This window comes from Apteryx rowi, unplaced genomic scaffold (genome assembly GCF_003343035.1).
Source record: "Apteryx rowi isolate R43461 unplaced genomic scaffold, aptRow1 scaffold_63, whole genome shotgun sequence".
In the NCBI taxonomy this organism is placed as follows: Eukaryota; Metazoa; Chordata; class Aves; order Apterygiformes; family Apterygidae; genus Apteryx; species Apteryx rowi.
The window spans coordinates 1,872,722-1,899,972 of NW_020450905.1; the positions used below are offsets into that span (position 1 = coordinate 1,872,722).

At 38.0% G+C, this 27,251-nt stretch overlaps 1 protein-coding gene across 3 annotated transcripts in view; it reads left to right on the plus strand.

Moving 5' to 3' along the window:
* Positions 1–249: 249 nt before the first annotated feature.
* The window catches only part of SMARCAD1 (SWI/SNF-related, matrix-associated actin-dependent regulator of chromatin, subfamily a, containing DEAD/H box 1), a 36,013-nt gene continuing 9,011 nt past the window's right edge, over positions 250–27,251 (plus strand). The window contains exons 1-12 of one of the 3 annotated variants that reach the window (XM_026084200.1): positions 2,439–2,505; positions 2,619–2,753; positions 3,417–3,557; positions 9,029–9,117; positions 11,235–11,324; positions 11,994–12,078; positions 13,608–13,996; positions 22,029–22,231; positions 23,476–23,566; positions 24,726–24,825; positions 26,511–26,570; positions 26,781–26,856. In XM_026084200.1, the coding sequence (XP_025939985.1) occupies positions 11,277–11,324; positions 11,994–12,078; positions 13,608–13,996; positions 22,029–22,231; positions 23,476–23,566; positions 24,726–24,825; positions 26,511–26,570; positions 26,781–26,856 (1,052 nt within the window). In that variant the 5' untranslated portion in view covers positions 2,439–2,505; positions 2,619–2,753; positions 3,417–3,557; positions 9,029–9,117; positions 11,235–11,276. Of the gene's footprint in view, positions 417–2,438; positions 2,506–2,618; positions 2,754–3,416; positions 3,558–9,028; positions 9,118–11,234; positions 11,325–11,993; positions 12,079–13,607; positions 13,997–22,028; positions 22,232–23,475; positions 23,567–24,725; positions 24,826–26,510; positions 26,571–26,780; positions 26,857–27,251 lie in introns of those variants that run through there. The other 2 variants (XM_026084199.1, XM_026084201.1) reach the window with 2 other exon arrangements.

Consider the following 27,251-nt stretch of genomic DNA (forward strand, 5'->3'; position numbering starts at 1 on the left):
TAACAGTTTTGGTGTTAAATTTTGCTTTCTGGAGTATGTATTTCACTTGCTTAAATAATGTGCAGTATCTTTTGAGAATTTAAAATTCTTTTTAAAGAATTTTAAGCTACTAACAGTTTGTTTTACAAAAATTTCAAATTGTGTGATGCTGTTGACTTTTGGTTTACACTGACATTCTGCTAGGGTAAAGCATTCATAAGAAGCAACAATATGTTAATTTTTCCCCCCCGCTCATTTTTGATAGCTCCGAACAGTCAGATGATGAACAGCCTGAAGATGAACTACCCAAATCGGCTTATATAAATGGTGGGGATCAAGTGCCAACCATGGTGGATGTAGGGGAAGACATCAGAGATGCAAAACTGCAAACGCTGAAGGAACTTTTTCCCCAAAGAAGTGACCGGGAATTATTACAAGTAATAACACCATGTTCTTTTAATTTATTTTGACTATTTTGTAGAAAATATTCCTATGCTTTTGGCATTATTAAAGGGAACAGCCTTAACTCTTATTAGCAAAAGGGTATGTCAAAGTAATATATTTTACTGGAACTTCAGCCATGGAAGGTATCCTAGGGTGCTTTTTTGTGGGGGGTTTTCGTTTGTTTTTTAACTTCAGCTCACCTTAATRGCAATGAAGTCTAGGGCACGGTTTGAAAATGTCCTACAGGAAGACTTGCATATCATTTCAGTTCCKTTGTAACATTTAACCTTAATTAAACTTGTCTTGCTTGATAGCTGTTGGTAACCGTTGTTGGAGGGCGGCTAACTGGTTAAGTGTAGAATGAGTGAAATCATTATCAGAATCAATGTCTCATCAGGAAATGAAATGTTGTACCCTCACTTTCATTAGATTTAGTATTCAAAGTCTTTAAAACTTCCAATGAGCTGAAAAGGGAGGAGATCTGAATTACTGTAACTTCTTCCAATCGTGCTGGCATGTGAAAGTGAGATACTCTTGGTCTTTTTCTAATGTACAGTACAAATTTACAGTAAGACTATGGTAACTAATTATTACAATAAAACTATCTGTGCTACAGTAAAAGTGTTTTCAGTAAGGTTGCCTTTTAGTGCTGATATGTAATTAGGTTTTTGCTAGCTTTAGTTTTCAAAGCACTGGTGATGAAATCAATCAGTTAAGTTTCCTGATAGCTGAATTGTCATTAAAAAACTGTAGAACTATTATAGGTGTTTCTTGCTGGGTGTTTTTTTTTTTCCCCAGCGGTTCATGCTTTATGTTTAGGCCTCAGGGAGAAAGAAGGGGTTGAAAGTAGCTGTTTTGGAATTTTTCATGTGGAATGGAATGGCAGATGTAATATAAATAACACTATAAATGCCCAGAAGGTATGAAGTTTTGACTTTTGATGATATTGGATGTATTTGAACCACAGAGCAGTAACAGTTCATTCTAGCCTTAAAAATAGCTAGAAATGACAGTTGTCTGGTGTGCCTGCTTACAGTTTTGTGACTTTAATGACACTTTAACTCCTTCGTGGTATTTAGTGCTGATGATGCTTGTTCTCAGGATAGCGCAAGGCGGCTGCTATTTGAAGCTCTTCCCACGGAATTTGGTAATATGTAATGGCTGTGCAAGCTTCTGTCTGTGACGACAGACCTGCAACATTCTCGAGGGAAGCTCGAGGAACAGTGGGCAGACCTTGTCRCTCCTGTTGGTGCGGGTTGTGGAGCAGCCCCTCTCGCCAAACACTGCATGGCCAGTGAAGGTTATTTAAGAAAATCTGTAAGAAACGCTATTCTGATGCTTGTTGAAAAGGAGATTGTGCATTTATAGTAGAACTGGAAGACACTGTTTACAAATGTGAACAGATATTTGGGAATCAGGGTTCCTAATAGCTTCATTTTGTGTTTCATGGCTGTAACCTTTAGGCAGTTTGCTTCTGTGGCAGTTGACATGGTTATAAAATGGGTACTGCTTTTTACAAATCTTGATGTTCACTTAATTTGTGAAAATGATTTATACCGAGATTACAGGTGAATGGAGGAAGAATCTAGGACTGTGAGGAAATATAGATAACCGTTCAGAGGCACATTAGAAATCTCATAGACATACTTCTAGGAAATCAACTGATAGAATATAGCAGTATATAGAAACTTTAAAAGTTAGGAAACTGGTTTTTTGGATCTTTAGGTTTTGTGACTGTAACATGGAATAGTCTTAAAGAATAAGTTTACTTAAACCTGCACAATATGTTTATGAAGTAGGAGAAAAGCAGAAATAAACAGAGAACTACTGAAAATGCTTTTAAATACAATCTGATTTAAGTTTTTCCAAATACAAGTGATGTGATTTTAATCAGTCTAGCTTGTCTGGTACCTGTTAACTTTGTTTTTAAGTGTATTTCAGTCATTTTGATTTATCATTGCTTTCCTCTATTAAGTTAAATCTAGCACTTAGCAATTGACCTTTTTTTTTTCCTTCAGTTGATGGAATCGGCTTGCACAGTGGATGAAGCAATAGCTGCTGGTTTGAAGTTCAATGATGAAGGTATGTTTAAAAAAAACTTCAGAAACTGTAGCTGATTTAATGAAGTAAACTTGGTTTGGGGTATTTAAAAAGTGCTAAAACATACATTAAAAGATATACTATTGTTTGTTTAGTGTAAGAACAAAGACCTGAAGGCACAGACTTTTCAAGGGGAATGATGGGAAGAGGATGCAAACCAAAATCCAAAAATAAAACAAAAAGGGGGAATTTGTTCTCTGAAGATTGGCATTGCTTTATAAATGGGGCCTGTAAGTGACTTCTGTTGTTGCTGATGCTGCCTTTGTTCGGAAGTTGAGGGAAATAGTAATAGGTTTAGAGATAGTAATTCTAAACATTACAGCTGAGAAATCTGGTGATTCAAAGAAATGTCTTGGAGTAGGCAGCCTTTCATAGCCAGAATCTTGTTCATGTTGAACCCTGTCAGGATTTTCCCTTGGGCTTGACTTGACTGAAATTCGGAATCAGAACTATTAGTCTTTTAAATGTTATACAGATCTCCATGGTTCTGTACCAAAACATCTACCAGCCCCTACCTTCCAGCCCCTAGAGCTTGTTTAAGATGTTACCATGACATTACCAAAAAAAACCTTCCGGATCTAGTAACATGTAAGAGGTAAACATGTAAAAGGGTCATCATTCTTGGGTGGTGTCAAGAAACCAAAACCCAAGTCCAAGGTCCACATTAGTTTATGTTAATCTTTTTTACTGATTTACTGTGCATGTGGAGGGGAAAACAAGTGAAAGGTCAGTGTGAATGTTATATCCTAAAATAAGCTGAGCCATTTCCATCTAGCTGCAGTTCAGTTGTCCATGCTTTTTTTTTTTTTGGGGGGGGGGGGGGAAGGTCTTCCAAGGTKTGGGGATGATGGAAAAAAAGCCATAATCTCTCCTGATTATTTTAATTGTTCTAGGTGATTATGTCTTGTCATTTCATGCGGTATCCTATGGATTTGGAAACAATGTCTCAAGGAGGTCGATGTGCTCAGGGAGAACTCAATTTTACTCAATTTCCGATGCAGAAAAAGACTTTTGCTAATTCAGCTCCCCTTGTTGTATGTGTCATATTTTCATCTTTTAGTTTTTGTAAACAACTGTCAAGATTTTTAAGAATTATGAAAAAACTTTAAAACATTGGGCTCTTTTTAATGAAGGTTTTTTACCCAGTCAGGCCGTATTTTTCTGGCTGTCCAGTGTTTTGAGGTTATCACTGTGTGCATAATCAGGTTCTGCGGATGGGACTCATGATGCTGGTAACTGAAAAGTAAAGCTCCCAGACATTTATGGGGGGGGGAACGCTACTTTTGAGTGCCCCTCCTGCAAAATTCCTGCTTGGTAGACAATGATTACTTCTCAAGCGTTTTGATTAAACCAATTTAAGCTAAGATACACCTTTAAACTTCCTTGCAATTCACAATGCTTGAACTAAAACACTCTGATATCTAGTATATAGGCTCTGCCTTTTGGGCATTTTTGTGTTGATCTAAGAATGCCATTTCATATCCTTTCAGTGCGAGCCCACATAAAAAGAATCTTATTGGCAGCAAAATTCTGACTAATTACAGTAGTAAAAGATTTAGTTAGGAGTAAACATGTCTGAAAGTGATGGCATAAATCATCTCATTTTGGACACATTTTTTACAAGTGGAGACATTACTGAACATCTGCCTATCTATGTCAATCTATGATACGCTTTTATTTTTTCTGAAGTGTTGACTGTGGGAAGTGAGGGACAAAATACAGTTTTGTGAAACATGGTCTAGATAAAAATGTGTTGCTGAGTGGTCCTCAAGTTCTTCTGTCCTTTCCCTGGAAAGGGCAGAACTTGTATTTACAGCTTGATTCCAGCAATTGCACCCAGCTTAGTAAGCAGCATTGCGGATGGCTATTGTAGTTACGAAGATTAGATGAAACACACTGATAAATGTGTATTAATGGAAGAAGTAAAGTTCTGGTAATACCTACTTCATTTATTTTGTTTCTATATGTTTTCTGCTCATCTTGAAAATTATGAAATCTGTGAGGGTGCTTTTGGCTTCTGAGTTGAAGCCTCATGTGAATCTRTCTGATGTTACTGCTTTCTAGAGAGCAGAAATGACATTTAATAAGAAGTCACAGCAATGAGGGGTTTTTATAGCTGTTGCAGCAGATAGCAGTGAAAGTAATTATGACTGCCTCTCTGAATTTCGAAACCCTTCAGCTGCCTTTCTCATCCACAGTTAATCATAACGTTTATGTAGTGAATGAGGGTTACTTTGGAAGGCCCCATGTGTCCTGTGTCCCATCCAAGGATGGTTCCTACCTAGCAGCAATACAGAGCTGCTTCTTCCCCTCAGCTATATGTTCCCTCAGCACAGGAGGCAATAACTAAGTGTGCCTTGCAAAGCACCTTGTTGAAATTCAATGTGAATGTCTTCAGAAGTGCTCTTGTCAGTTGTAGATGTGGTCGGTTTCAGAAGACCACAGGTTGATTTCAAATAACTTTGTAGCTAGCTTGCTGAGATGATGGGTATCCAGATCCTCCAGTACAGCTTAATTCGCCTGTAAAATTGCTTTTGATCAGGGTTTCTTCAAAGACTGTTAATTGCTCAGCCCATGACTTCAAGTGAGGGTGGTCTTGGACATGCTCTTATAAGGAACCCATGTGTTTTTTAGGGTGAAAAGGTTTTCGGGGTCATGTTTCAGGTTCATGTTCAGTTAGCCATCTTCTTGAATGCGTGTGAAGTGAGAAGCCTGCTAGAGTTACCAGCACACGGTTCTAATTGATCATAACTACTAATGGCACGAGTACATAACTACACATGGCTCTTCTAGGGCTTTACCCAAGAACAGCCTAACAGCCCTTAGCCTTGCTATCAAGGCAAATTAAAGCACACTTATCTGGCTTTGGCCAGTAGCTAATAGTGTGACTTTGCCTGACAATATAGTTTAAACAAGGCTTGTGGGCAGAAAGGTTAAAAAAAAAAAAAAAAAAGTTCTTTGACTGCTGAAGGACAGCTGCCTCCCCTCTGTCATCATGTTCTTTGGATTTTTTGAAGTGTGCATCTTATTCTCCATATGTGGTAGATGATGTACTATGTTGGACAACATTTTCTTTCCCAGAAGAGGGTTTTTATCCTATGTATTATACCGAAAGGTTATGATGGAGGATATCTTCTCTGAAGTTTGATTAAAGGATATGCCATAAACAGTAAAAGTATTTTATCTTTTAGGTATTGCAATTTGGATGTGTTTTTCTTATCAAAAGTCTAATCTACCTGCATCATTGTAAGAGAACTATAAAATCCTTCTGTGAAASGAAGGGGAAAAATTGTGGTGCTTTATATATACATAAATATAGCTATTTATATATAAAAAATTTATATATGTGTAATAAGCATATGTATATTTCATTCTGAATACTTTATTTTATGCATTTATGTTTATAAATTATATAAAATATAGGTATGTAATAAAATATTCAATAACATGTATATAATGTATATTATATATTTAGATATTGTATAATATAATGCATTATATATGTAATATAAGTAGATATTTATACATCTAAAACATATAATACATAGTGTGTGTATATAGATTTTATATAAAAAATATATCTGCTTTTAAAAATCTTACCTGTCTCCCATGGTAGCTATCTGGCTCTTGACAGGTACTTCCTTAAATGAAGTAGTAGTTATGAGGAAAGAGTAGTTATGAGGAAAGGCTGAGAAAGCTGGGCCTGTTTAGCCTGGAGAAGAGAAGGCTGAGAGGRGATCTTATCAACGTGTACAAGTATCTGAAGGGAGGGTGTCGAGAGGATGGGACCAGACTCTTTTCAGTGGTGCCCAGCGACAGGACGCGAGGCAACGGGCACAAACTGAAACACAGACGCTTCCATCTGAACATGAGGAAAAACTTCTTCACTGTGAGGGTGACAGAGCACTGGAACAGGTTGCCCAGAGAGGTGGTGGAGTCTCCTTCTCTGGAGATATTCAAAACCCGCCTGGACGCGATCCTGTGCAACGTGCTCTAGGTGACCCTGCTTGAGCAGGGGGGTTGGACTAGATGATCTCCAGAGGTCCCTTCCAACCTCAGCCGTTCTGTGATTCTGCACTGTTGGGAAATTTTTCTGACCTTTTTTGTATCTCTGTCACGTTTGTGTTTGATGGTCAAGAGAGCGAGTATGAGAGTAGTAGCACATATGTTTGAAGTATTTTCACATATATTTAACAGTTGTAGAGCAAAGGTGGCGATACTGAATTTTCGCAACTAAAACTATTTTGGTCATCCATGCAGTCATTTGGATTAGAAAGTGAGCATGCTTTTTTTTTTTTTTTTTTTTTTTACTGTGTGGTCAACTGAGTTATGCGTGGTGTTCGGTGGCTGTCCTTCAGCAGTCTGGGAGGGGAGGCTGCCTGGAGATGCTGGTGTCAGAGGTCAAAGCTTTGTGGGCAGCCTGTTTTCCAAAAAAGGTTAACTTGCAGCACTGATCAGATCATTGACTCTGAATTTTTAAAAAAGGCTGGGTTTTAAACAGTCTGTTTGGTAACTGCACTTTAAGCAGTGACTGTTAACGTGGAGAAATAGTGGTAATGGGCTCTTAACTTCATGAGCTGTGTACAGCGGCTGTTGAAAATGCACCTGACTAGGCACGTTGTAACAAACTGATAAGATGGTAATCTCTAATAATCATCAGGGCCAAAAGATATTTGGAAAGTTCTGACTCATATGAGCTATTCATAAGTAATTAAGTTATCACTGAATACTTAGTTATCGCTGACTTACTTAATATGCATAGTTTCCTTTCAGGTACTTCAGTCTAATGTTGAAAACTGTTTGACTGGTAACCTCTCTGGTGTGCACCTGAGCCAGAAATCATTCATCACCATTTCCAGATTGGCAGTAATGTACATTTTCTGACTCATTTGGCTTTAGCCTTGACTAAATAGCAGCTTTCCAAAAGCAGTCAACTTAAATATATCTTTAATTTGGAAAGCCACTGCTGTATAAAAGAGACAGGCATGCATCTTTATGCAACTTATATAGAATAGCTTTTATAATTGTTAAGCGTTTAACATACAAGACATAATTGCTTGATTAATTGCCAAAGTACTAAAACTTCAGGAGCTGAATAAATGTGCGTTCAAGCAGCTACTTTGCTTGAAGCTTCAGTCTGAGAGGAAACTCTCCCTGTAAGAGGAAACTATTACAGAGACTGGTAAACATAGGACACGTCTGTGCTTTTATAGGTTACTCCATCTACCCAAACAAGTACCTAAAACTTTTTAGTGGCATGTTTAAGAAAACGTTTTCTGTTCAGAAGTTTTGTAACAGAAACTTTAAATTTCCTTGGTGTGGAGGAACATGACTGAAAATTGTTTGGTTGTGTGATTTTTGTATGTCAGAGGTTGTAAAATTCTAATAACTTTTCTCAAAAGTCTAGTGTTTACCGAAACAAAAAAACCTCAGATTTTTGTTCAGGACAGGTCAGAAGAGTTAGGGTTCTTATCTACAGACCCCTCTACAGGACTGGTGTAGTGATAGGGGAAGAATCCCCACTAACTGCACTTGTTCCTTAATCTAAGCAGGCATTGCTAACTTGGGCCCCTGCTTTGATCATCAGACCTGCTTTAATGGATTGGTTTCAAATTTATCAGACAAAATGAAGAACTTGCACCTAATATAGAGTAACCATGTGTTAACTGGAAAGAGTGAGATGATTTTGTTGCGTTCACTATGGGAATGTGGTCTGTTTAAGGGCTGTTGTCACCTCAACTATGACACATGATATACCTGAAAGGGAATGAGGAAAAAAGATTATTTTTTCTTTGCCTGTTTTTCTGTCTCATTACTTTCTTGTATCTGACTCCAGTGTTTCTCCAAGTTGCTCATTGCAGATACAGTCTTTGTAGGTGTCTGAAATTACTTGGTTTACAAAGCTTATCCTCCACCTGAAACTTGAACACACCAGAGCTTTTACTTTTCCTTTCACTCCACTAAATATAGGGAAAACATCCTTGCATCGGCAAATGGGGTTATAGTAAACAACAAAGGAATACGAGAAGCTGAGCGTCATGCCAAATTTTGAGTTTGTATTTTGGAGTTGCTATGAGTTCTGCTAACTGACTTGGTAATGGAAATGATGGTTACCTCTTAAGAGGGATGACTGTGTGGAGCTCAGATGATTCCTGAAATTAGTCCCAAGATTTTATCTCTCAGTACTGTTTTTGTTTGTAGTTTGTTGGAGGGCTGCATCAGAGTTGTCCCCCCACAAAATCCTGAGACTAATTCATATGTTAAAAAATAAATATTTTTTTAAAATACTCATTTTATAAAATCTTGAGGGAAAATAATCATTCTACTGATTCTCACTGAATAGAGTGGAAATATTCTGAAAATGTCTCTTAAAATGTAGCTTCTTGTGTGGTTAACGAAATAAGTAGTTTCTGTAGTGCTAATTTGAATGATCCTACCATTTTGAGGTGAACTTGATGAAAGTTAACTTCCAGTTCTTCTTTTCTGTTTTTGTTTCTCTTTAAAGCTGTCTCTCGTAAAAGAAAACTAGAACGTTCTCCCACAAATCGTGATGACAAGGATGACCAAGTTGCAAAAAAGCAAAAAGCTAATTCTGTAAGTGTTGTGGTGGGGTGTGTGTGTGTGTGTGTGTGTTTTTGTTTTGTTTCTTTTCCTGCCCTGATTTCAGTGTGTTTTATCAGAAAATCCTGTCAAATTCAAACCGTGCCATTTGAATGAGGTTTTTCTGCTTTCTTCTCTTTGGCGATTCTAAATGGAATTGTTTGCTTTGCTCTTTTTAACATTTGTGGAGTTGTATCCTCATGTCCTTTTACTGCTTTCATGGAAGAAGTTGATGACTGGTAGCCTTAACATGCTAGGCACTGAGTGCCATTCATTTTTCCTGGATGTCAGTGGGAGTTATGAGCCGTGAAGCAACTGGCCTCATCAGAGCATTCCTTATTTTTYCTCAAGTAGATTGAGTTCAACATTTGTTTTTACTGTTCTTCTCTGTTACAGGAATAATGTTGTTTACATATACTTAAAATACTTTTAATACATGACTTAGGGAAATCATTTAAAAGAATGAACTGGTTTATTTTCAAGCTCTGGATTACTTTGACCTTTGCTAGAAAATAGAAATTCGTAATGATCCTGGCATGTTCAGATTGGTATTTGGCAGATCTTGCACACAGACTTACAGTGTGGTCACCAGGCCAACCGCTGGGCATCCAAAGTAGGCATCCGTGAAAAGGCTTATAGTGAAGTTTGGGAATTCTTCAGTAAAAATGGGAGGTTGGATGGAATTAAGGCCTTTGTGTTGTTTTGAAATGTAACCAAATATTGTCCTAAATCAGAATAAAATGGAGAAAATGTTAAGCTGTTTATGAAAACGAAAATACATTACTCTGTTATCTCCCCTCTCCCTGGAGGATGGCCGTGAGTTTTGAGGCAGGGTTTGCTGCAGTTTGGGTTGGTTCYTCCTCACCAGGCTCCTAGGTTAGGTGACAAAGGAGACTAAGGCTTGAATTGTCACTCAGCCAGCATAGCAAGCAACATCCCACTGGACTTCTGGGGGATGCCATCCAGCAGTTTGATTTCCATGCTTAATAGTTCCTTTACAGTGGAAAAGGACAGGGTTGGGAAAGATTCAGCTGAAACCAGGGCCTCTTGTTAAGTTGTTAATAGGGACTGGAAGGTGAGAATTCATGGATTTTCTTTGTTTAGCTATCACTTTTTCTCTACTGGGTAATCAGTTCCAAAAACTAGAACATATTTATTCCCTTTGCTAGCCATTATACTTACTGTAGCTGTACTTCTAATGATACTGCAGAGATTCATTGAGGAAAGGAATTATATCCTCTGTAATCAGGAAAGCTTCTGTTTGGTCTGGCTTCTGCTTTTTTAGCAGGTAGCATCATTTGGCTAARTAAATATCAATGAAACCTGTTGGCATCGATGCTGTAAATAAGTAGATCTGTAGCCACTTTGAATGCCAACCTCACAGAAGTAATATAACTCATGTAATTCTTTGTGGTGAATATGTAATAGGACAGCTTGTGGCATGTAGGAATTCTGGCACTTGTAAGAAACCTCCCTTTCTGCAGACTAACAGTAGCTGTAGTGAAGCTAATGTTGATGAAAACTCTTTGTCAGGCTTTGGTATAACACGATGGTGCTGTAGCACGGTATTTGTGGACTTTTGCACATAAATCTTCACATAAACATACCAACTGACATGTTTATAGACTCTGGTGGATTAAATACTGTGCACTTGGTAATCTAACTTAACTGACTTTACCTCCTGAATGTTAACCGCGCTGCCTTCTTTATGACAGTGTTGTGTGTTATGTTATCCAGAACTCGAATAAAATAACAAAATCAGCTTTCAGTTAGAAGGATAACAAACATCCAGAATCGCTACCAAATTTAATTTTATTTTGAAGAACCAAACCTTCAGAAGGATCTATTATCTATTTTTGGCATGTAATTTCACACTGTGTGTGCCTATCGGGTAACGAATGCTAGTCTTCCATTAGTGGAGATTTAGTCTTACTTTGAGCATTGATTAYGTGCGAGGAATTATTCCTGCAACTTTGATTTGCCTTAAGTGCTTTTTTTACTTAGAGTGGCTGTTCAAAGGTAAGCAGTGTTAGATTTGATTTTTTTTCTGTTTCTGTGCTGGTAATTCACATTAAATCTAAATAGATTTTTTTTTTTCCCCCTAAACATAGCAGGATGGATCAGAATCCCCAAAAGAATGGGAGAAGAAAGAGATGCTTGTAAAGAAGCTCCAAAACACATTCCCTGATCTGGATAAGGAGGTGAGCTGTCACATCTCCTGAGGACAAATGTGATTTTGACCTCATAAGAAATTTGTAGTTGTCCTAAGGACCATTTCATTAGGACTATACCAGCAGCACATTCAGGAAGAACTTAGGGTAGGTAGGTCTCCACTGTTAGTGCTCTGGGAATGCAGTTTGCCTTGAACTGAAAGCTGCTGGATGCCACTGAGACTATATAAAACTTCTTGTTCTAGTTTTTGGTCCTGTGGCAAGCCTGGCATAGTCAAATTTGATGACCTATTATAAAAATGTGTGGGGAAAATTTTTCAGATATAGTCAGTCATTTTCTCCTGGGAGATTCCAGAAGCATCATTTTCTTTCCTAATAAATTTGCTTGTATTGTTAATCCCCACACCCACACACCCCCTGCCCCCAGCATGATTAGAAGTTAGTGTGTTCCTTGGTTGGTTTAGCAGCTGAAGATGCTCAGCACCTGGTCAGGGCCTTTTAATACTGTACTATTGGAAGCAAAGCTTGTTTATGTCTGTTCTTACCCTTTTGAAAGATGGAATGCAGGTCCGCCTAAACTGTGTGCAAGGATAAACCAAAGTTTTCCCCTTTGTATTTCTTTTCTTCTGAAACATCTGRCTTTAAAAATGTAATTTTTACTTATCTTACCAGAAAACAAAACTTCTTATTTTTTATTAGGAACTGAGAGATGTGCTTCAAGAACATAACTGGGTCTTTCATGAAGCTCTGGAGGCCCTGAGAGTATTTGCAGAAGACCATGAGGGTAAAGACAGATTTATAGTCCATTTATCCCAAGATAAAACAGATTTCCAGTATAAGTCTTTTTTACATCTAGTGATGACAGTCCTGACAGTACTATGCCTAGAAACCTGTAGCAATACTTGAAAATAGTCATTAGGGGAAGGCAGAAGAAGGAAATTGGGTTTTTCTTCATTTTCAACGTCTTGATTTCCTGCCCCCCCCCCCCTTGGAAGCAGAGATAAATATTTTTCCTGTGCTAAAGATAGACTAACATAAAAAGTTGTAATTATCTATGAGTATATGATAAAATACATTCTGAAATGTGCTGAAGCTGGGAGACCTACTCTCTTCCTGATTGGTTAAAAATAAGTGTGTGTTTTCTTAACTTGAGTAACTTGTAAATCAGTAATTTAAAATAACTTTGTAGGTGATGTGACATAAGCTATTTTACCCTTGAAACATCTTCTAGGATAGAGAAATATTAAAAATGGGCCTTCAATACTGCAACCAGTATATAAATACCAGTAAATTGAATGTGATAGGGTATGAGAACTGTGATTCCATGTAAATCTGCAAGTCCTAGTGAAGAGTAGCTTACTACTTAATGTGGTACGCATCTGACAGCCATATATATGGTTTGCTGTATCAAATGTAAGTATCCTTGGGTTAGGATAGTATTCTTAACTGTATTCTTCTCACGTAGAGGTACCTGCCACTATGTGGGTCACGCATGAAGTTCCTTTCTTACCCCTGCTCCTTCTGAGCATTGGGGAGGTAGACTTGGGGGTTACAATCCATCAACAGGAAGCCAGGACTGGGAGGAAGAGAAAGCATTGCAAGGGAGATCCARAGAAGAAGAACATGCAAGTGGCTTTTCAAAATGACTTGTCCACATTCTGTTAAGCAATAGCTATATTACCTTAAAGCATTAGGGTTCTGAATACCTGTGCTTACTCAGCTGGAAATGCCTAGTTCCTCCAGCTACTTAGCAGGTGCATGCTTTTGTTGTCCCACCCTTAATGCTGTACTGAGAGGCAATAACATGGTGTAAAAAAAAAAAAAAAAAGTTTATATTTTGGGATATATGGGGGACCAGTATCACATGCAAACCACGTAGGAGAATTCTTGAACGCTCAAGGCTGCTCCACCTCAAAGTTTCTTCAGTTCATGCATATTGCATGAAGTTGGTCTTTTGTATTTTGAGACAGTTAGTTAAAGTATTATGCTTTTTGAGCAGCATGCAAACTAGCATTGTTCGTCTTACAGTTGCTATTTTCATGCTTTAAACAGACTTTCACGGTGTTTGTTCCTCTTTTTGTCTTAGTAACACCTACTTTTGAGGACGTCTACTGCAAATACAAAGTTAGACGCAGTGGAGAAAATGCCAAAACATTGCTTATAACATTTTACAGTGAAGAAACAATTTTGTGCATCAGATACTGAAATTGTTTTTTGTCTGTATATGCTTTTGTTTTGGAAAGCAAGTGAGTTCTAGTTTGTCCTTAAGGTGTATGCACTGAACTTGTTACTTTTTCTATGTTACACGTATAGATATGGAATATCCTTCCAAAAGTGAAGTTTCTAATTGGAACGAAGTCTCCAAAAACAGCAGAAGTGATGAGAATAAAGTGAAGCTGAAACAGAAATCTTCCGTGAAAGAGCAGAATGGTTTTAGGAAAAAGGACAAAGGCAAAAAAAGCCTTTGGAACACTAAAAGAGAAATAGAGGATTCTGAGGACGACTCGGCTTCGGAAGGCGGCAGCTCTCTTGATGAGGACTACAGCAGCAGTGATGAAGTGATGGAGGATGGTTACAAAGCTAAAATCCTTAACTTCCTGCAAGATGCTTCCGCGAGTGAACTCACTTTGATTCCCCAGTGTTCTCAGAAAAAGGCTCAGAAGATAATAGCGCTCCGGCCCTTTAATAGTTGGGAAGCTCTGGTAAGCCTGCATTCTTGTTTTAATATCCCCAGTTTGCAYAGAGTCAAGGTGTCTTCAGTCTAGAGAGGCATAGATGGGTGGCCTTATCCTGATTAGGCTAAAATACTATATTCATTGTAAGCCAATAGCATTTCAAATAGTGTCATATGACCTAATTTTGAATGAATTAAGGGGTGATTTTCCTGAAAAACTCAAGCTGATTGGCTGACATTACTGTCACTCACTCCTTAGCCTAGAAACTTGGTTGATTTCACTGCAGAAGAAGAAATTAGAGCTTTCATTTAGGAAGGGGTTGTTTGCTAGCCTGCTGCGATCTGTTTTTGCTGAAAAACCATGCAGAAGACAAGAATGTGGCAGAACTTTTACTGCAGCTACTTTAATAGCAGCAGCAGCTTCCGGGGTAGCTCCATGATTGAAGATGCCAGCTTGRATATTTTCAGTTTCTCCATAGAAGAAAGAGTTGTTGTCTTTTTTTTTTTTTTCCATATATATATATATATATGTGTGTGTGTGTGTGTATATATACTGCAACTAAGTCTCTAGCATGGTTTTGCTAGCTAAGCAATGCAGCCATTTTATAGTGGGGCGAGCTGCTGTGTTTTTATTAATAAAAGGTAACGCATCAGAAGGCTATAAACCACAATCCACAACAGAGGGGGAAAACAGTAACTACTGGTAAGTAGATTATGTACTATCACTGGGATGTTGCTTTCAGATGTTTCACGTGGTGTGTTTGTTTCCTTCACGTTTCATGTGTTTCAGCTAACTGAAAGACATTGGACCTGGTATGAACAACATTCTGATATGAAACTTGAAGTACATAACTGAAGATTTTCTTGGTTTAATTTGTTACTGCTTTGGGTTTTAAAACAATAGCTGTATGTAGGCCCTTTTTAAGAGTAATTGCTAGGGTTTTTTTTCATTAGTAAGTGTTCTGAAACCACCCCCACTGAAGTATACAAGATGCACTTGTATTTTTTCGGGACAAAATAAATGTCTTTTTTTACATGTGTTTGTGAAGTGTTATGATTTTAAACTTGTTGTTTAGAGTGCTTTAGCACATAACAACAAGAGATACTAGACAGATTTTTAAGAAAACCAAATGATCTTTGTATGCCGTGTTGCAAGGGGTGGGGGGGAGATGAGGAAGATCCTTGGGGAGGGAAGGAGGAGAAAGGAAAAAAAAAAAAAAAATACAGATATGCAGCAGAAGAAATCCGTTTTGCCCCAAGCCTTTGGCTTCTCATAGAACATCTGCCATAAAGCAATCCCTTTCTCAACTTGTTGGGCTTTGCCTGAGCTTAATTCTTTGCAGAAATATTTGCTACAGGGCTGCTGTTCTCTTTTTCTCTGTGTAAAATATTTAACAGAAAATAAGTTGCATGGGCCTGTCTGCATTCAAAATCTTTGAGAGAAAGATTGCTGTTGTCAGCAACCACATGTTTACTTAGTACTGTGAATACTTGCCTGGAGTAGTAGTAGTTTGCGATATAATTTAGCAGATGTTTAATATCAGTGTGGATTTAATTATTTTTAAAAGATCCAGCAAGTCAGTGACCCAGAATTTTTCCTACTAATTAATCAGTTAAAGTGTTAGAACAATGTAGAGAGTTGATTCTTTTTTAGCATTAAAGAAATTGGCTTAGTTTTAAAGCACACTTTTACGCTAATTATTTCTTTTGTAACATAATGTAAAGCTGTTACTGCTTGTCCATTAGTAGAAGAATTGAGGAAGATCTTAGGGCTTTCAGGCTGCCGTTAAGACTAACTACATTAATTTTAAGGTTCATGGAAACTACTAAGAGCTTCCTAAATTCAGAATCTCAGAATCAGAGCTTTTTAGAAATGTATGTTAAGAATGGGTAGTAGGGAAGCCTACTTCATTGTGAATTGAATGGCTTATTCTAGGGAAACTTAAAGTGCCTTTTTCTGGAAGACTTTTTTATAAGTTGGACTAAGACTTTTTCTTCAGGTGGATTGAAACAAAACTCAAATTTTTGAAATTATTAAGAATACGTGAAACTTTCTGGGCTTTCTTTAGAACAGACGTTTAAGGCAGATGTTTAACTTGATCTAGTGACACTTAAAATGCACAGAAGACAGTTAATGAACAAGGTTCTCAGATGAGTTGGAGAAAGCTAAAAATGCCCTTGCTCACGAGTATGAATTATTTTGGCAATTTATAAATGCCTCTGCTGTAGGTCAACTATATCTTTGAGGAGAGTGATTTTTATCTAGCTGTATGTAGTTTTTAGCGTGACAGATGACTGGCAGTACTTTCTATCAAATACTAGCTTGCATAAGTATTTCTTGGGAATTTCCGTGAGGCTTTAGGGTATGTTTCTTTTGTTCACAGAACTGATGCTTCTTTATGGTGAAGTACTTGTGACCTCTTCTTTCAGAATATGTTGTGAAATACGAGCAATGACAGTACTAGCTAGCGAAACACATTAGGTGTGTGCTCTAATAAAGAGTGTATTTGAGTCCTTTGRTACTCATTGTATTCACAACTTAAAATGGCCCGTTGTTTTCTGACCACAGAAAATTGGAAGGGTTTGGAAAGGTTAGCCTGACGTGCGTGTGATGCAGAAGCATTGCGTGACGAGAACGAGGGGGCCGGGTGAGCAGAGAAGACAAAAGCAGCGGCTTAAAATAAGGGAAGGGATTTGGCGGCGGGTGATGTCAGAGGAGAAGTCCGCAAGGAGCAGCGCGCCCCTGCGGGGAGTTTGGGACTATAAGGCGAGGAGCGCCGACCGCCTCGGGGTGGACGGAGCGGAGGGGCGCCGCACAACGGCGGGTTCAACGTGTCGGCCTGTTCTGTGCTGTCCCAGCTCTTGGGATTTAAAAAAATGAGCCTTGGCATTAATAAACTGCTGGCTGTTACAGAATTGTCCCTCTCTTGTAGACTGCTTCCTACTTGAGTTTTCCACGTTCCCCTCCCATTTCCTTTGGGAGACGGTTGTGACACCCTCGCGCACGTGTCGCCTGCCGGCAGCTGTGTGCGTGCCAGCTGATGGTGGCTGCTGTTGCGCTGAATGCACGAAGGCTTCCTGCTGCACAGCTTCTGTCTTTGGTGGAGGCATCCTTCTGCACCCCCCAGCTTTCCTCCATCCCCTTCCTCCCCCCAGAATCTTGTTGGCAATTAATTATATTTAAATGCCTCTCCATCTTCCAAGCTGTTGAAATTGGATAGTGTTGGAAACAGCAAATCTAAGCTTCATTTCCTCAGGAAAAACAGGTTGCAAACGTGATCATATAACCAAAAATAGCTCTGTGTTCAATGTGCACTTACAAGAAAAAGACTAAAGACTGACCAAAAATGCCAGAAGGAGCATTGCTGAGCTTTTGAATTTTGGGGCAAATCTCATGTTCCTTGGTTGTGTGTGTGATATGGAATTTTATGGTGCTTTTTGTGAGTGCAAAGGCATTAACTAGAAGGAGTGTAACACTATTTAATTCCTTATTTTAAAGTGCTATAAGTGTAACTACTTGAATTTTTTTAGCATAGGACTGTATGTGCCTGAGATTTTGCTATATTGTCTTGTTACTCTCCTTCACAGTATTATCTCTATTACAAAATAGAGATAATCTCTTCTAGTATTTCAGACTTTATGTCAAACAGTGTCTATAATTTWAAAAAAAATTGAAAAATACTCAAGGAGTGCATGCAAGTTAAACTGAGGATGTAAAGTACTATGTGGAGACTTTGATGTAGCACATGTTTAGTTTGTCAGTTTAAGGGGAATGTGAGAACAGAAGTGTAAAAGATGGACTTGCTTTTCCACCACGTTCTTATAGTGCAATAGTATGAGCTAAGAGAAATACAACTCAAGAGGGAGGGAGCTTCTGCTCAATTATTCTTTCATTTTGTTTGTCTGTGTATGTATAAATTCCTACAAAAAAACAAACTAACAAAAAAAACCCCCAAAAGTCTTACCCTGAAACAAAGTGAACGGAAGCAGCAAATGCATTGGGTTAGAAATAGAAACTGGTTAAAATGGAATTTGGGCTTGTTTATTGAGGTTGAGGCTGTTTTTCACCTTGAGACAATAAAGTGAAATCCTAAACGACTTTGAATTATTGTGAAGTGAAACCGAGTAGACTGTGCTGGGGTTATTCAGCTTTGGGCGCTGCTGTAACTCGAGACTCCAGGGGACGTTTCCTCAAGGACTGTGGAAGCCTCTGGCGTTCAGTCAGTTGTCCAAGGGGTCAGAGACATGATGGTCTCAAACTTTTGGTTGTAATTTAGAAAATGCATGAATAATCCCTACGTAGGGTAGTCGGGGACCCTAGTAACCCAAGGGCCACCTGAGGGTCTACTTTGTATTCTGCGTGACGCAGTAGCATCTTGTTTTTTCCACCTGTGAAACAATGGCTGAAACTTTTTCTTGTTGTAACTTGGAGAATAATGCTAACAAGCTGACATGAAATAATACTGTTTTTTAATAACAGATGGCTTCATTCTCCATGCCTTTATTTATAGATTATAGGACTTCTGTTCATGCCAGCCAAAGCTTTAGGCATTCAGACAAATGTCGAAATTTTTAATCTCTCACTAAAAGTCATGTTCTTTATAACTTGTTTTATTTAAAGGTGTCTGCTTAGGAAACTTGTTTGCAAGTATTGACATGTGGGCCTTAACCTGATTTAACTTAGGGGTGTTTGTAAACTTTCTGGGTTTTGTATAAAGCGAACAAAAACCCCCCCACCCCCCCAAAAAAAAACAAAAACAAAAACTGAAAACCGTAACTGTACGGACTGTCAGTAGAGGGCATCCCTACTACTGGAATTTTTGGAGTCAAAGCACACCCTACTGGTACAGCTCAAATGAACAAAGCATCAGCTCTTACTCTGCCATATGGTGTAATAACATGTAATAATTGCATTGTATGATCCTTTCTTTCTTAGGGAATGAATTCTAGGAGGATATATTCTTTCTAGTTAAGGCTTCCGTTAAACTTTAAGATACCTGATTAAAATTCAGGAAAATCTGAGTGGAAATTGCTTCCGTTTTAACAAATAAATGGCAGATATCTGCCCTTTGTAGTGAAATAATTTTGTGCATAAAGATACTATGATCGTAAGTGGGGCACCAGCTACTGTAACGATAAATTTATTAGAAGATTTTTGCCCTTTCTGCAGATGGCCCTGCAGGGAGTCCAAGAGAAGTCGGTGGGCCTGAATGGCATGAGTTTGAGAGAAGGAACGGGAAAGTGGAGATTAGAAGCCGTTCGTTCAGTGTTTGAGAAATTTTCAGGTGAAGGCGCTGAAGGTTAAAGTGAAGAGGGAAATAAGCAGCAGAGAAGAGAGCCGATTGTTGGTCCCACTTATTAACTGAACAGCAAACTAGTCTTTATGAATTTCATGTGATGCAACTTCTGGCTTGTTGTCTGTAAAACAAAGAATATCAATTTCTATAATGTAGCAAAGACATGAAGTTTAGAGAAACAAACGTAAAATAACTTTTGTGGACTTGAGCAGCAGGTGATGGAAGTAAGGTTTCTGGGTCGAAAATTAATAATGCTTTATAGTTTAAAAAGGGGGGAGCAAAAAACTTTGAAGGAAAGGAAATGTGTGTTTGCCTTAAAGGCAGTGACATAGTGTCACATGCTGGTCCACCACTGGCACCTTGATTTCTCCCCTTTCTTGTCCATTGTGAACACAAGGTTGCGTGAATGAGCCTCGTGGGTAGGAATTCTTGCAATCTAAAACAGATCAAGACCTTTTAGAAAAATCCTGTCCAAACAATTTAAGATATGGAAAGGTTTGTGACACGGATTCATTATTAAAAGATAAATAAATAAAAATTGAACATGTGATAGGTGATTATTGCATCTTCTAGCAGGAGTAACTGAAGCAACCTCTGTTGCTTCTGTATCAAGACAACTTCTGGTGGCAAACTCAGAGTGCAAAGCGGCAAGTGAAGTTAGCCACGGTCAAGCTGGGAAAATGTGTTGAGTAGGATTAGAGGTCAAGGTGACAGAGCAGTTATATCACTTAAAGATCTATACTCTATCTAGATATAAAGAATACCTGCTTGCTGCCTAAGGAAGTGATATGTTGCTGAATATGCACTRTCCATGTGGCTCATCTATGTGCTTTTGGCTGCAAACACTGGTGTCTTTCCAACCTGGTTAGCCAGGTGCACTCAGGAGTTRAGGGCTGATGTTAGATTAGTTTGCATTTAAATCAGGATTCTGATATTTTGACTTGTTCTCTGACAACTTGTTTGCTATGATACTTWAAAAATGTGTTTATTTTTACCTTAGTTCGTTCCTCTTTAGAGTGAGGATAGTACTGACTTTAAACACGCATGTACAAAAGAAATGGAGAGACTGCATGGTGCTAAAACATGTCAGAGGGGTGGTGCTAACCATGAAAATACATTGGCATGTGCTAATGACCTGGTAGATAATTTATGCAACTTTGCTTTTCATAAACTTCGCAGGAGATAGAGTTCACTGCAAGAAAAAAGATTAGGCGAATCACATCTTGGCAAAGAAAATCTCTAAAGCTGAAATGTGAAGAATTGGAAAAGATGAGCCAATTCTTGTTGATATTTTGGACGTGTCAATACTTGACTGCAAAAAGCCTGACATAGTCTTGTGAAAGGTGGTTGCTTTTTTCCCCTGAAATCTTAATTTTTTTTCACTCTGTCCAAGTCTAGGCAAAATGTTCTGTTTGTGGTACAGTTAGAACTGGGCCCTAGTACAGCTGAGCGCTTGATAGATACAGAGCAACATAGAGACTCCTGTATTCCTACTAAAATAGGTCAGTTTTCTTTGAACTGTTTTATTTCCTTTTTAGGCAAACGTTCTATTTTTAATAGCCTTCTTGACATGGTAGTTTGTTTTGTTCCCTGGATTATGCTCACATCTTATATCTTTATTATTTAGTAGGGGTTGCTTAAGAGGAGATTTAATGATAGTACAGGGTTTTTTCTTCCTTTTGTGGTTTTGTTCCACTAGTGGACCCTGCCTTAACAGCTTACTTTGCACTCTGCCCGTGCCTCCCCGAAGCATTTCATGCTCCTATATTTTACACTGGAAATTCTTCAGAGAAGGGTGTGTGTGTGGAGGGGGGTCATTTACTTTTTAAGATTGTGTACAGTGCAAGGAACTGTAGAGTGATGATCTTCAGTGCGGTCTTCACACAGGATTTTAATAGGCCAAGTAAGTAGCAAATATTTGAAGTTTTGAGAGGAGCTTAGGATGCTGCTGCTGTTATTAAAAGAAATTACTTGCTGCCTGCAGCAGTTGCAGATTTTCGTAGTAGCTCCCTTACTGTAACAGGCTTCAAAATACGCAATTCCTTTCTTTCCTTCCCTGCAGAAATCCTTCTGTTAAACGTTAGAGGCACAATAAGAGCTTAAGACGACTGACAAGTGAAGCGTAGAGCAAGCGTGTCTGACCCGGTTTTTCTTCCTTGCACCCTCTTACAGAGGGATATATACAGGTTAGGGACTGAAAGTAGCGCTCAGGCATCCAGTTCCCAGAATGAAAGCCAATACGTGCCGTATAGAATAGCTAGCAAGCAACACTAATATTTGATAGGCAYGGAAATTTGAAAGCTATATCTGATAATAGCTATTAACTTTTCCTATTCCACTCTCTACTTCTCTGCTTTGTTTGCCAGGAGGCAGACGAACAGATAATGATTTAGCCAGAGCTATTCTGTTTCAGTCCTTGGTAAGCTGCAGGTTTACCTGGGCAGAGGGGGAAGAATAGCAGTTGCACAAAGCACTTTGGTTTTCACTACTTGTTGCGGGTACAAGAAAGTGCTGAGATGTTTTTGCTCTTTTTGCTCTCCTGCAATTTTTAATAGAATTAGGAAAAACTTACTGAAAGCAGAAGGAACAAAACAAAAGGTCTTTGTTGATGGCGGTATGATTTTTATAAAGGTTTGTGATTTGAAAGATGACTGGCACGATGCCAAGGGTTGCCAACCAGGAGTAATCGCTCTGCTACTTCCCTGTCTAGTATCAGTGTTCACAGTGGTTTTTTTCTTTTTGTTTGTTTTAATTATTTTGCAGTTTACAAAAATGACTAAAACTACTGGCTTATCAGAAGACATAGTATGGAACTGCAAGATACTGCTGAAAGAGAGGGATGTGGTTCTAAAACTTATGAATAAATGTGAAGACATTTCAAATAAGCTGACAAAACAAGTAACCAAGATCACTGAAGATGGAGAATGTGGATGGAACATAGAGCAACCCTCCATTTTGAATCAGAGGTATCTTAGCACTTTTTGATATGTAAAAAAGTGTCAGATAAGGAGGTGTGTTTGAGGGCCAGGATTTTCAAAACTTAACACCTTTGAAAGCAGAGCTTTAGGTGTTCAGTACTAAACAGCTCTCAGTGATTTTAGGCAGCRATGCATGTGCAATGCTTGAGGGAATTCAACAAACTTTTAACTGTGTTAGGAAAGTTGGGTGAGAATCATAAGAACACAGAAGGTGCTCTGCAGCACTTGGTGCTTAGTTTTACTTGCTGTAGTTCTTGGTGAATGTAGAAGCCATCCTTGAGGGATGAGATCATGAGTTGTCAACTTACTATTTTAAACAAAAGACCAAACAAAGCTGCCCTTGTAGGGAAGGACCTTTTACTTCAAAGGTGCCAAACTGCAGTGAATCTGAACAAACTTTAACAAGTTATCAGCTGGACTGAAGACCTCATTCAGAGATTTCGGATGTACAAAATGATCCAGAATTCTGCATCCAGTGGGACGTACATTGGGCGGGGGGGAAAGTATTGGAGGTAAGGATTAATTTCAGATGAGCAATTGGTAATAATATCCAAAAGGATATTGGGGATAAGCAGAGAGCTTAGGAGGAGTAAAAAGAGCACTGGTCAGGGGAGGGGAAAAAAAAGCCATAAGCATAGAAAAAAAGTGGAATGGCCAGAATAGCACCTGAGTTAGGCTTTGTATGATTATTAGTGGTAAATAGGAAAAGGATGTTAAGCTGTGTTAGAACAGAAACAAAGAGGAAAAGGGACCTATTTGGAGGGAGCTGATCAGTGGGATTCCTTCTTTGGCAAAAATGCTGAGGTAGGTGAGTAAGTGTGTTTTGAGGATTGTGTATGTTTGGGTTTTTGTTTGCCAGTACAACTAGTGTATAATGCAGCTGCTAAATGTTGCTTAATTTTTTTATGCATTTTTAGAAATTAGTCATTATATGTAATTGTCTTTGGATCACTGATTTAAAGCTTAAAAGAAGAATTTATTCTAGTGTTTGTTTTGGTCRTTTTAATATATGTGAGGATTGAGGTAAACTAAAGAAATTCAGAGGTGCTCTTTGGAATTCAGATGACTGATTAAATAAATGTTGAGGTGGTCTTCAGTTCACTAGGTGGTCTGGAGTGGATTAAAATACAGAAATTTTTAAACTTGCCGTTCAGTGATAAAGATAAATATACAGTTGTGTTTCATGGAGAAACAAACAAATGAAACATGGTAAACTGTTTATTTTCTAATAGTTTGGAACTCAAGCCATATCAGAAGATTGGACTGAACTGGTTAGCACTTCTGCATAAACATGGCTTGAATGGTATTTTGGCTGATGAAATGGTGAGTATAAAACTGCTTTTGAGGGGGACTAGTCATTCCTTCCTAGGACTAGTCATTTACTGTATGTTAGATGTAAAATGAGGTTTTGTGAAACTTAAGGTTCATCCAGTACMGTGGAACGCAAATTCATTTGGAAAGCAGTAGTTCTTTTAGTTTTTCAGACTTCAGCATCTACTCTGCTAAGAGCCTAGGATTCATGGTCACTGATAACTGCAAGTCAGGTGGTGTCTCTTGATGTGATGGAATCCATTTGTACCATGACAGATTATCCGTGAACCCTTCATTTTTGAATCTACTTGCCCATAACCAGAATATATTCTGTTTTTCCAGCGCTTACTTGCAACGAGCCCCTTCTACCTATCCATTGCTTTCAAACCAGGTAGTTAACTGTACAGAGAAAATAAAGCAGTAGAAACCTCTTCTGCCCCTCCAACACTTTGACCATCTGTTGACAATATCTTTCCCTCTGCTTTTGAAAGGGTTTGGGAGAAAAGGTTGTGGGTTCTGAGCATCAGTTGCTTGTAATCCTAACTACTGTCTGTCTTGTGACAAACCATGGATTAATAGATTGGCCTACTTCACTAAGACTTAGTGTTTCTCAGCTTCCCTCTTTCTCTTGTTTGTAAGAAATGCCTTTTTGTGTGTGTGTGATAGCTAAAATAAAGTTATAAATCCATGATACAAAAGACAAGAAAATGAGTTTCGGGGGAAATGCAGGCTTATTGCAAACAAATCTGATTTCCATATTACATTCCACTTCAGAAATAGCTGAAATATCCTTTGCACAATTGGCTCAAATGGAAAGAAGCAGTGAGTTTTCAAATAAGCATTTGTCTGCATCACAGTTTCAGGGAGGTGAGTTTTGAAGAAGGTGAGAGGAAGGGACTTAAACTAAAAYGAAAAATTTCATAAATAGATTAATCCTTCATGCTCTGATGCAGAGCTGAAGAGATAATTAAGAATTTGACTACTGTTATACTTAAGACATTGACTTCTGTAAAACGATATTGTTATGCTTTAATTTAACAGAACAATTTTTCTATGCAGATCTGTAAACAGGTAGTTAACATCGACTACATGGTAATCGGCTCATGAGTACAAAGCACTACTATGTTCTAGAGACTGTAAATTATGTTTAAATGGATTTGTTTTCTCCTAGGGCTTAGGAAAAACAATTCAAGCTATTGCATTTCTGGCATATCTCTACCAAGAGGGCAATAAAGGTCCCCACTTGATAGTTGTGCCAGCTTCAACGTTAGGTAAGTTACAAGCTTTGCAATTATTTGGTTAAAAAAAAAAAAAAAGGACAGATTGTCAAACAAAGAAAGTTTTCATGAAAGAAAACCTAATTTTCTTATGGTGGTATTCAGGTCCTTAGRTGATTTGAATTGGAATGCAAACCATACGGGAGGCATGCTTTGTCCTGAATTAATTAGACCTAACACTTTTTTTTTCATATAATATGCTGTATATGTGTCACAAAAAAAAAGCTTGTTATAATCTGAATTTGTTAGCAAAGTAGTCTTTTACTTACTTAATATTGGCTGTAATTCCTGGTCTTCAGGCTGTGCTTAGGGATAGGTTTTATTGCATTCAAAATGCTCAATCCTCCCCCCCCACCCCTTTGCTACACAGAATCTCTTTCAAAACAGAGCARTATGCTAAAATGATGAGGCTGATGGTGTTTTCATTATTTAGAGACCTCRGTCTGAAGCAGGAGGATTATTGTGGAGTAAAATTTATATTGGCAAAGCTGATGAATTTTAGTAGAAACTAGTTTTCTCTAGAGTAAAACTTGTTTTTGTTGAATGATTATAACAGAGAAAATAGAAAATTTAATTAAAATGAAAATATTCTTCTTAATATCAAGTACCTATTTGGGTTTCAAAAATGTCTTCTAACAAGTCAGAAAAGCTTGATTGTTCAGCGTCTGTTTTAAATTGGCACTTTCAGTGTGCTTTTAGAATCCACTAGAATCTTCTTTTAAGTAACTTTTTAAAATGCTTTTTGTTTACACCCGAGGCATATAATGATGGAGTGCGTGTGTGAGAGAAGTTAGTTGTAGAGGCTCATGAACCATAGCAGGCTGGCCCACGACACTTATTCAGTACTGTCAAGCAGGTAAAGCCTGGAAATTGCAGTCTACCTGGGGCCTGGCTTTCCTCAAGCCCTTCTGGAGGGGTTGCTTCRTCCACAGGCTGGGTCAGCCCTGGGCATAGGTCAAGTGCCAGTAACAAAAACCACCCTTCTGCCATGGTTTGCAGTCAKCTTTCGTGTTCATTGGAGACTAACCTTTGCACACCATGTACTGTCATGCACATCTCACTTTGAACTGGTAAAAAATTATCAGCGGCTACTTTTGATGGCTGCACATCTGGAATGATCCAGTTATGAAACTTCTTGGCCAGTTTCCAAGAGCATTGTATCTCTAGATGAAACATTTCTAAATGAAAATAGTTAGAAATTAACTGATTGCTTTTTGAGGAATCAGTGTGCAAGGAAGAAATTATGCTGAGAAGTTAAGCATTGTATTAAGCTCTTGTATTTTAGACACAGTAAGATGGTTATCGTAAGCCTGGCGGGTTCCATTTGACTAGAATTTTAAAGTGTAAGCTTGTAAGCAGTAACAGCAGTCACTTAAGAAGGATTTGTTTATTTTGAATTGCCAAACTAAACTTTTGAAGCCTTCTGACAGCTACATCTTTGGGGTCTAACGGTTCCTGCTCTGTCAGTTATTGGTTCTTTTATTTCCCTAAATCTTATAAAATTTTAAGAGTTTAGAAAGATGTTTCTTAACCTTCAGGAGGGTTTTGAGGGATTTGCGTTTTAAATCAGATTTTTGGTTTAATGCTGAAGAAAGCTGGAATCTGTTACTATGTTTGAAGTTACGTAAGACATAATAGTGCGTAGCTGATTGAGGTGTTTTTTGATGTGTTTTTTGTAGATAACTGGATAAGAGAAGTTAATCTGTGGTGTCCTGAACTGAATGTCCTTTTCTATTATGGTGAGGATGAAATCTAGAAATGAATCCAGTAATACGGTTGGTTGCTTGTTCAGCCTAAAAAAGTTAATTGCTCAAGAAGCAGTGTTTTAAGATAATTGCTTAAATACAGATACTTAATGTCAAATATTTTCTATACTTTTTGTATACTCTCTTTAACTTTTTTTTTTGTTTATTAACAATTTTTACTGATCTTGTTTTGTGCTTTCATAGGATCCCAAGAAGATCGGAAGCATCTCAGGGTGGACATTAATAATAAAGTTGTAGATTTCAATGTGATTGTAACCACGTAAGTACAGCAACTAAAATAACAAGTGAAATTTAGTTAACTTCTACTGACCTCTGGTGGTGATATAAAATTTGATAGTTTTCTAATATTTGAATTTCACCAAAGAGCATGAGGTTTGTTTTGTTCTTCTTGTCTTGTTTGACAAGAATCAAAACCTGTGGAATTAYTCTTTTCAGTATCATTTTAATGATGCAAATGTGTAAAGCATTCTGACCTGTCTTCCTTTTGCCTCTTGAAATTCAGAAGAAGAGTAACTAACAAATAATGTTTAGAATTTGGTAGGATGAGAAGGGGACTTATTTTTGTCTTCAAGTAATGATAATAAGATTTTTGTTAATGCTGTAGCATTAATACTATACTGTACATTCTTTGTAATAGGTTTGTACAGGTTTTTG